Raw genomic sequence first — 10,474 nt, forward strand, 5'->3', positions numbered from 1 at the left:
AGCATCCAGTACAAGAAAATACCAAAAAAATATTGTCCTCCCTGCTCTAGTGCCATTGTATCAACATGCACAACATAGTGAGTACATTATAAGGAAGACCTACAAACTCAAGACTCTATTGAATTCATCACAGCACCTCTTATAATGAAATGCTGGTCGCTAGTATGTGCTCAACAACTATCTATAAAATTAGTTGGCAAATGTGTGAGGGTGTTCTTTTTCTGCAAGTTCCCAGTACCAGATGGTCAGGCATCCTCCTCAACCTTTAAATTAAGTTTGTTCATTTCCAATTTTGTTATTCATTATTCTTGGTGATATAGTTAACGTAATAAATGTACTAAATTTCTTCTTATCCAAGTGTTGTTTGAGGTTTTGTCGCTTGCCGTATGAAGTCATTAGGGATAATTTCACAACATAATGGGATCCTGTTTGGCTTTAATAGTTAGTCCATTGTTATTCAAACTTGGTTGTTCCTAAGTTGCAGTTTTACTTTTGCACAAATAGTTTAAAATTGTTTACATGTTTTGGTGTATGACTCCAATACATTCCAATTTTTTTTTTCACTTCTGTTTGATGAATGTTTAGGTTTAGTATATCATCTTTTTTTCCATTCTTACAAATTTTATCATGTTGTCATACTGTGTATATATTAGACAACCTAAGTTGTGATCTCGGAGGCAAATTTTAGATTAAATAACAGTCTTATACACATTCTGCCTACGTTGCTGTGACCCCATAGGAGTGCTTAGGTTAAAGTATTTTGCTACTTCTTTCCCTTATGTTTTAAGATTTTGTACAAGAGCATCTGGCAGGAGGAGCGATATGAGACCTTGCCTTTCCTTTGATGTGTCTGGGTTTCGATTCCGATAAGAACTACAGGTATTTGCTGTAATTGGACTTTGAAATTTACCCAGTAGGCTAAGATATTATTACACAAGGCTAACATTTTATTGCATAAACATTACACACCAATCTCAGTTAGGCCAAGCAGAAATTTGGAATTTTTGATACCTTGAACCTATAACTAACAGACATCAACAGTTTATTTGGGGAGTTAACTCATAAAAAGGTTATATAATTTGTAACGATGTCTCACACTTATTCATTGATCCCTTTTTCAGCATTTTCATTTAACAATCACTGTGTTGTTAAAGTAATTAGTTGATCCTAGCAGAGATGGCCTCCAATCTCCCCAAGGCACCCTTTTTTCCCAACTCGCAACTGTTGCAATGGGTTTATGCTGCAAAGAGTAAGGATCTATTAGCAAAAGGCTCAAGAGAGAAATATATTTTTTCCTTTCTATGTGGGTGAAAGATTTTGCTAAGATCACAGGGTTCTCAGAGTATTCACCTAGTAAGGAATTCAGAGACCTCATCAGCCATTCAGCATTGGATTCAACAATTAGGGATTTTGGTAAAGGGGTTATGGTGGACAAGAGCTCCGATCAAGTAGAAGACCTTGAGCCGGAGGTCAATCTAGACCCTGAAAAGGAGGCTAGTTTACCTCATGAGTTTGTAATGTTGGAAGACGAGCATCAATTAAGGTATAAGAGTCTACTCTGATTATCTCTTGTATTATTGGAGACCACATAACAAATTTATCCCATTAAATGGGTTTTGACATAGGAAAATTTATCACTGGAAAAGTGCTGCGTGGTTTAGAAGACCCACCCTTCCTCCCTAGCCTAGTAGTAGGGATGGGAGGCATATGAGCCTTAATATGAATATAGAAGATGGTTGTCAAGCACATACAGTACTAGCGACCAGTTGGCTTTCGCTTTAGTACCGGTGTTGGTTCTTGGCAATGTGTCATTGTGTGTCCGATGTATTTCAGCATAAGAGGTGCTGTGACGGATACAACAGAGCCTGAATCCATAAATCTGTGCTATGTACATTAATACACTGGCTATAAAACAGGGAGAATAACATATCTTTGGTATTTTCTCGTTGTATTGAATTCCCTGTTCTAGCTTTTCATAGATAAGATCTTGAAGACCACACATAACATCCCCAAGAATACAGTAGGTTTTTTCTATATCAAAACCTCTGTTTTGTTTCTATCAAGATTATCAAAAACCTCTTGAATTTCACGCCATGCTTACATAAAACCATTGTAAAGAGTATTATCACGAATTTCCAAATAATCATGGAAGCACTGGTTCCTGTGGCTTCTTGGACCAAGTTGGAAATCAATGATCTCTATTTCTGGGGCTTGGCATTCCTCGCCTTTCAGACGATACACACACCAAGTATCTATAAAGAAAATAAAATTAACTTTAGTGAATCAGGTATGCAAAGATAAAGTATTTGGTAGCTAATAGCGTAAGTAAAAGCTATGGCATAGCAAGCACAGCATGCCAAACAAAATCAACTAAAGTTGCTATTAACATACAATAACTGATTAAATCAAAATGTATCATTGACTGCATCAGAAACAGGGTAAGACCATGGGAATAAATGTCTGTCTAGATAACTAACCCTCCGTATTCTGTATGGTTCTCTTTTTTACTTTAAATATCTTTTTGCACAATGTTCTCTGTAATTTACGAGTGCCTTTTCCAATATAATTCAAAGGCAGTGAGTATATTGTACTATACTTTCCAGCCATTTAAATACGAAATTATGAACAATGATCTGTATTTCAATAAATTTACCAAATAAAGTAAAACAGACTTCACTACAGTGCAGTACAGTAAGGTATACAATATTATTCTGAAAATATTCTATATTTTGCAAAGACATGCATACATACAGTAGTACTGGTTTTGCCAAATCCATATAAATGACAATGGATATACAGCACAGTATTACATATAAACAAGATTTACTAAGATGATAAGCCTAACTATGGAACAAAAAAATAAGCGATAACGACTGATACGACTTATAAAACAAAATGAAATACAGTATGTAATTATTATAAATTTGGAACATAACACAATACAGTGCATTATATACAGTAAGAACTGTTTAGGAAACTTTATGCCTCAAATATTTAGTGAGCGGATTCACATCCATTTTCACCCACAATTTGATGGCTAAGAACATTCTTATGGTCTGGAATATTTCACGTTATATCTACTGTACAAATATAAAGTACAGTAAACTTATAAAATGATAAATCTAAAAAAAATTTACACAATTTTACATAATTATTTACCTGTATCATAATTAAGAGGGTAATTGGGAGATGAGATAGAGGTTGAATATCTTACTTCCTGGCTGCAAGGAGATTTGAGAGCATCTGTAAGGAGGAAGATTAAGGACTGGTTAACTCAATATCAGCAAGTGATTAAAATAGCAGATATAACTCGTTGTATTTAAACTTACACTTGAGAGGAAAGAAAAAGGTAAAGGTAAAAGTGTCTGGTTTCAGTGCCACTTTCATCAGAATAGATGCTCACCATGACATCAGCCGGACAAGCCCAATCCCCACTGTGGTGCCCAACCACAGCAGTGGCCTCCCCAGTAAACAGCTTAAACTCGCGGTCCCGGGCTGGTAGCAATCTGCTGCCATGCGAATGCTAGGCGAACATGTTACCACTGAACGAGCCAGGAGGCTAGTACAGAAGCTAAGGTGAAACAGTGGTTAAGTTTACTAAGGTTATCAAAGAAAAGCATATTTGTACTTCCTTCGTAGGAGTGTCATCTGGTCTGAGTGGTGGGGAGATTCTGATAATTATACGAATATTGGTGAGCAAATGCAGTTTGGGGGTTGAAGGGAAGGCTCAAAACACCCAAGAAAATTTTTGAAGAAATGAACAGGACTTGGTATATTTTAATTCCACATAGATTTGAATATACTGTATAGAAGATATTAAGGGAGAAGGATGAATGATTTATCAATATTAGTCACACAAAAAGTTTATAAGTCCACAATTCACAGATTAGTATCTGTTATTCCATATAAACGTGGAAAAAAGGCAGGGACAATTGATAAGTTGTCCCCCTGAATAAAAAGTGAGGGACATGTTGTCCCCATCCTACTTGCAGATGACGGCTGCAGTATGTTCATAGGTGTACTGTATTTTCAAAGATGATCGAGAATAAAATAATGAATTTCCTAAAATGATTCCGTAACATCTTATTTCTTTAAAAAGAGGAAAATACTCTGGAAAAATTGCAAGTCCCTTTCTGCAGATAAGTGGATGCAGTGTTCGAGGAAATGCTGAACGAATGAGTTATTTGGTATAACTTTATATATAAAAAAAAATTCTTCCAAAGTTTAAAGTCCCAACAGAGCAACAATATTTAAAATGGAAATCTTGCAACCTTCGGTGGAAATTGTGTAGGAGTGTGCAGATAATTCAACAAATTTGTACATACAGAACAAATTAGTTCCTTAAAAAAGTAATGGGGAGGTAAATAAAGTAAATAGTGTAAATGATTATTGAAAAGTATTACAATAAGAAATATAAAACTACAGTAAAAACTAAGAATAAAAGAAATCAATTTGTCTTTCTTGAATTTAATACAAAAAATTTCTTACCATAATAGCCCCCATTAGTGATCTCACAAGTCCTTCCCGAGGTACCAGGTGCACATATACAAGTACAGGTCTCACTGAGATAGCCTTCGTTCTTGCAAGGATTGCGGTTCAAGTTGCATTTTTCCAGCCACCTATCTGCAAGGATTCTGTATAGATGTATGTGATTTGACAGAAACAACGCGAATGCAAGCAAGCAATTATGATGAATCCATTATGACTACAATAATTCAAGAAACCCATTGATATTGTAAAACTTCTCAATGAATAATGGGTGCTATTATAGTATGCTATCTACCGTCGAATTTCTACTATAGTATGGTATCTACCACAAAGTATGTTATCTACCGTCAATGTTAATCCTCCTGTTTGATGAGGATTATCAAACAGATTACCTACCACCAGTATGTTATCCTCATTGGACTTTAATGATAGTTTAATAATATTTATTGGCAGGACAACATGGGTGCATAATTATAAGCAGTTTGTAGGGAGACTTTTATTACAAATTATTCAAGGCTCATCATACAACAATGTTACAAGTTATTCAAATGAAAAATCAAATATTACAAAACTGAAAGAAAATAATCTATGAAAAATTTCATTCAAAAATTTATGCTACTACTGCTTGTAAACATATCTTACATCATTCAAGAAAGCAGGAAATCCATCGTCGCCTTTTCTCAGAACTTTCCAACAGTAATGATCTAAATGGGTAGTGATCCTCCTTATTAGAGGCGGATTAGCAAGTAGACCGTATCCTTAGGGACTGATGGTAGGTATCATACTATAGTCAGAAAGGGGTGGTAGATAGCAAAATCGGCGGTAGATAGCATACTATAATAGCACCGAATAATGTCTACTATATAAATATTCCTTACAACATGAAACCTTCCCGATAATCTTTAATTTCTTACCAACCTAAACATCCATAGATGGTATTGGCGAGTAGCTTGTCTCTGTGAGACAGTCCCATGTCAGTCTCCTGTTTCCACCTGCCAATAATACCTTGCAACATTGGGTCTTTGGTGGCAACAGTTGTGCGTTCATTTGACGACCATTCCTGAATAACAGAAGAGAAGAATAAGACATACTGCAACATACTGTGAAGTTCTGTCTCAATCTAGATACTCCTTAATGGAAGAGAGTGATAATTTAACAACTCCTTCACAGATAAAAATTTTGGAAACAACATCGTCTCAGTGGAAAGTTATTATTATTATTATTATTATTATTATTATTATTATTATTATTATTATTATTATTATTATCAAATGCTAAGCTAGAACCGTAACCAGAGAGAAGGGTCCTATGTAGTACTGTCTGGCCAGTCAAAGGACCCCATAACTCTCTAGCGGTAGTATTTCAACGGGCGGTTGGTGCCCTGGCCAGAGTTACCACTGACAGTTTTCGTATACCAATTAAAAACTGTAATGATCTAAAATAAACTTGAGAATAATAGTGAAATTCCAATTGTAAAGAAATAGTAGAAGTTCAGAATTTAATTAATACAGCATCAAATACAGTGTTACCAGAAACTTGCACTTAAGATAAAATTAAAATCGTAATTACTAATTATTGGATGACTGTCACTAACCATGCAAACTGTGACGGGCCGAGAGAAGGTTATGACTCAAAGACAGTATGAAAGCAACTGAGTACATTTATTATAGAACCCTCTCCTTTATATACAAAAGCTCCAAGCAACAAGAAATTTCATGTAAAAAAAACAGACACTGTTACAGAGGAGAAAAGCAGACATGTTTATTCTGGTTCTTTTTAGTGCGAGGGAAGAGCGAAGATACAAGCATAATATATACACAAAATGAACTATGTACGATCGTGTGACACACGGTTGGTACAAAACTATTGCCTGATAAATATCTCCCATTCTATCAGTAGGCCATACTGCTGTATTACACAACTTATCAAAGCAACAAGAAATTTCATGTTAAAAAACAGACACTGTTACAGAGGAGAAGAGCAGACATGTTTATTCTGGTTCTTTTTAGTGCGAGGGAAGAGCAAAGATACAAGCATAATATATACACAAAATGAACTATGTACGATCGTGTGACACACGGTTGGTACAAAACTATCGCCTGATAAATATCTCCCTTTCTATCAGTAGGCCCTACTGCTGTATTACACAACTTATCAAAGCAACAAGAAATTTCATGTTAAAAAACAGACACTGTTACAGAGGAGAAAGAGACATGTTTATTCTGGTTCTTTTTAGTGCGAGGGAAGAGCGAAGATACAAGCATAATATACTGTATATACAAAATGAACTATGTACGATCGTGTGACACACGGTTGGTACAAAAACTATCGCCTGATAAATAGTTCCTTTCTATCAGTAGGCACTACTGCTGTATTACACAACTTACCAGAGGATTATAATGCATGACGGAAGAGAGGTCATACTTGATAGAAATGTCGAGCCAGTGCAGCTTGTAGAAGTTGAAGAGTTCGTCCTTGAGAATGTTTTGTTCATTAATGACCACATGATCATCTCGGTCAGGTCGGCGGATCTCGTGATAGAATCCTAAGGCGTGTCCTATCTCGTGAACGACGATGCCAAGCTGTCAAATGAAAAACTTTATAAACTGCATGTAAGAAAATTTTAAATTATAAATTCTCATTGGTTAGACCTATGTATGTGTTGTAGGCTTTATTACACAGGTCTATGAACGTTAAGGAGTCATCTGCTAGGGATAAGAAGAATTATTATTGATTATTATTATTATTATTATTATTATTATTATTATTATTATTATGGTTATGATTATTATCAGCTAAGCTATAACCCTAGTTGGAAAAGCAGGATGCTATAAGCCCAAGGGCCCCAACAGGGAAAAATAGCCCAGTGAGGAAACAAGGAAATAAATAAAATACAAAAGAAATAATGAATGTTTGCCCATCATTTGTTAGAAAAAATTACACAAACTTATCAATAACCTAAAACCTTATTCCTTAGGCCTATGAATGCTAGAAAAACCTATTCGTGAGACATGTGAATAAATAAATCCTCATCTATTAGGACTATTCACATGTTAGAAACTTTAGCACTCCAGCAAACACAGCTCCGTTCAATTATAATATTTAAGATTCCCTTCGATATTCCATGTCCTCTGGTTAGTTGATTCCTCTTGAAATATCTTTCGCATAAACATCAATTTGCGAGGTGTCGATATCAAGTGTATTCCAAGGCACAAATCATTAGCGTGGTTTACCATTCCCGCTTACTTCGTTTAACTTTTAGCACACCTGAACGTTTTTAAACAAGTGAAATCGAGGAGAAAATTTAAATATTTTCTAAATGCACTGACTAATATGCATTGAACAGTCCTATTAATATGTTATCATTTAATAAAACTGATTGAGATATAACTTACTATTGCGTACTGCATCACCAATTTTCATATAATTATGTCAGTTTTGTATTTTGTGGACAAACTCGTTAAAATGAATAAATGTCTTTTAATCGCATTCACTTGTGCAAACGGCAAACACCATAGCAAATCCAACATTCTTATTTATAAATCAATAAAAGAAATCCAAAATGTTGTATACAATTCCTTCACCAAGGAAATTGCTCAAGCAATTGCACATAACTTACTTTTCCAAAGGCTCTATATTTTATTTTCACAAGCACTGAAATACGCATGGCAAACAATCTACAAAATAACTAAAAAGTCTATTAACTGCTTTCAAAATAATTCCAAATTAAGAATTTATATGAACTCTGAAAATTAATTTAATAAAGTCTAAACTAATCCAATGACAAAAAACTTCAAAACCTTTTAATTGAACTTCATTTTATTCTTTATTTATAACGAATAACATCGGCGTCGATGACCTTCGATGACAGGATGCCAGAAAACTCAAAAGGGTTAAAGGTCACTCATGAATGGCAGAGGCAAGGGACAGTGACATTGCCCGAGCAAGCAGGACAATGCCCTAGAGACTGACCATATGTATCCTGTGATCAGCGCCCAAGCCCCTCTCCACCCAAGCTAGGACCAAGGAGGGCCAGGCAATGGCTACTGATGACTCAGCAGATAGACCTATAGGCTCCCCCAAACTCCCCTCATCCTTAGCTCGTAAGGATGGTGAGGTTGCAACGACCAAAGAAAACGAGTTTAATTGACCACCGCAAACCAAAATCAATCAGTCAAGTTAGCGCCGAAGCCCCCTTTCCACCTAAGCTAGGACCAAGGGGGGCCAGGCAATGGCTGCTGATAACTCAGCAGATAGACCTATAGGCTCGCCCAAACTCCCCTTCCTTAGCTCATAAGGATGGTACGGTTACAATGACCAAAGAAAACGAGTTAGAGCGAGACTCGAACACCAGTCTAGCGTTCACCAGTCAGGGACGTTACCCCATCGACCACCGCAAACCAAAATCAATCAATTAACCACCTCCCACAGGAGCCTTACCTTGTTGCAGTTGTCTCCAATGGATACGTTCTGCCCGCTGGTGCCCTCGATGCCAACGCCACTTCGACAGCCAGAGAGTCTCCTGAACTGCAGGTGAGGGAAGGCAGTGTTGTTCACGGGCGTGAACCTGATGCAGGTGTGTGTCTCCCAGTGACTCAGTCCGGACATGATGATGCTGCGGCTGGGTTGTGCTGTAATGGGGATCTGTGCTTATCGAGATTTCAGCTTCTATTACTGTCTTTATGATACTGTCGCCATTGGACACGACCACGCTGCTATACTAATTCTACAATTACATCCTGGAGAGGATTGACTAGACCAGGTACAGTCCCACTACCACTATTACTACTATTTCTTGAAGAGGATTGAATGTACTAGATCCACCTTTACAAATACTACTACATCTTCCTAAATATGATTGAAGGGGGCAGACTTATTACTACTGTATAACTACTACTACTACTACTACTACTAACACATGAACAGGAGTGAATGGCCTAAGACCATTACTATTAGTGTTATGGCTACAACTACTACTATCTGAACAGCATTGAATGGCCTAAGATCATTGCCTTTACTGCTACAACTATCCCCTGGAAACATTGAATTGGCCAGGGTCATTATACTTGAAAACGATATTATTATTACTACATAATTACTACCCGAACATAATAAAAATCGTAAGGCCAATTACTATAACTATTACTCAATGAAAAGAATAAAATGTAAACCAAAATCAACTTTTATTCACTGAGAGAGGAGACTACTCAGAGAGAGGAGACTTCAGTATGGTAAACATATCTTTCTTTGAATGTCCTTCAAGTTTCTATTTTATAGCAAAATGGACAATGTTGGGTCACCAGAAGCTAATATCAACAGCCACTAATTTTTCTAAAAGAAGCCCACTTGGTTAAATGATAAATAGGGGAAGGAAAGCATATTCAAATAACGTAGGTATAAGTAATGATACTCACGTTCCAGGAAAGTATAAGGGACGATTCCATCTGGCCAAAGCTGGTTTGAATCTGCAGCTTTCCGGCGCACGCGTACAAGGGATCCTGCATAAAGAGAAATAGAAGAGAGATTTTATCATGATAATGAAAAATATTGAGTCTTCCAAAAATCCCGAGAGTTTTATTTTCTCCATTAAATACTCTACACGATGGGGACTCTTAAATGCATTATTATTATTATTATTATTATTAGCTAGGCTACAACCCTAGTTGGAAAAACAAGATGCTATAAGCCCAAGGGCTCCAATAGAAAAAATAGCTCAGTGAGGAAAGAAAATAAGGTTTTAAGAATTCGGTGAGGGGAATAATTGTTTCGTTGCATAAAGATCAATTTGATGAAAACGAGAGCAAGAATTTCGGAGACAAATCTACTTTTTACACCAGGGAAGGCGTATAACTAGAATTTGATGAAGAAAGTAATACAGTTAACATTGGGATTGTGTGGACCAGAGAGGAGGGGTGAGAGAAATTTGAAAGTGAAGGTTTAAAACTGTATTTGGCATACAGGGAGCCCCGTAAAAAAGATTCATGGT

The 10,474-nt window shown here is 36.3% G+C and overlaps 1 protein-coding gene across 2 annotated transcripts in view; it reads right to left on the reverse strand.

Moving 5' to 3' along the window:
- Positions 1-10,474, reverse strand: part of LOC137634169 (uncharacterized) — a 157,140-nt gene that overhangs the window by 34,486 nt on the left and 112,180 nt on the right. Inside the window, exons 4-10 of one of the 2 annotated variants that reach the window (XM_068366430.1) lie at positions 9,903-9,986; positions 8,929-9,119; positions 6,876-7,070; positions 5,407-5,548; positions 4,489-4,623; positions 3,160-3,243; positions 2,102-2,252 (exon numbers count right to left, since the gene is read on the reverse strand). In XM_068366430.1, the coding sequence (XP_068222531.1) occupies positions 2,102-2,252; positions 3,160-3,243; positions 4,489-4,623; positions 5,407-5,548; positions 6,876-7,070; positions 8,929-9,119; positions 9,903-9,986 (982 nt within the window). Of the gene's footprint in view, positions 1-2,101; positions 2,253-3,159; positions 3,244-4,488; positions 4,635-5,406; positions 5,549-6,875; positions 7,071-8,928; positions 9,120-9,902; positions 9,987-10,474 lie in introns of those variants that run through there. The other variant, XM_068366431.1, reaches the window with a different exon arrangement.

Source organism: Palaemon carinicauda, chromosome 44 (assembly GCF_036898095.1).
Source record: "Palaemon carinicauda isolate YSFRI2023 chromosome 44, ASM3689809v2, whole genome shotgun sequence".
Lineage (NCBI taxonomy): Eukaryota > Metazoa > Arthropoda > Malacostraca > Decapoda > Palaemonidae > Palaemon > Palaemon carinicauda.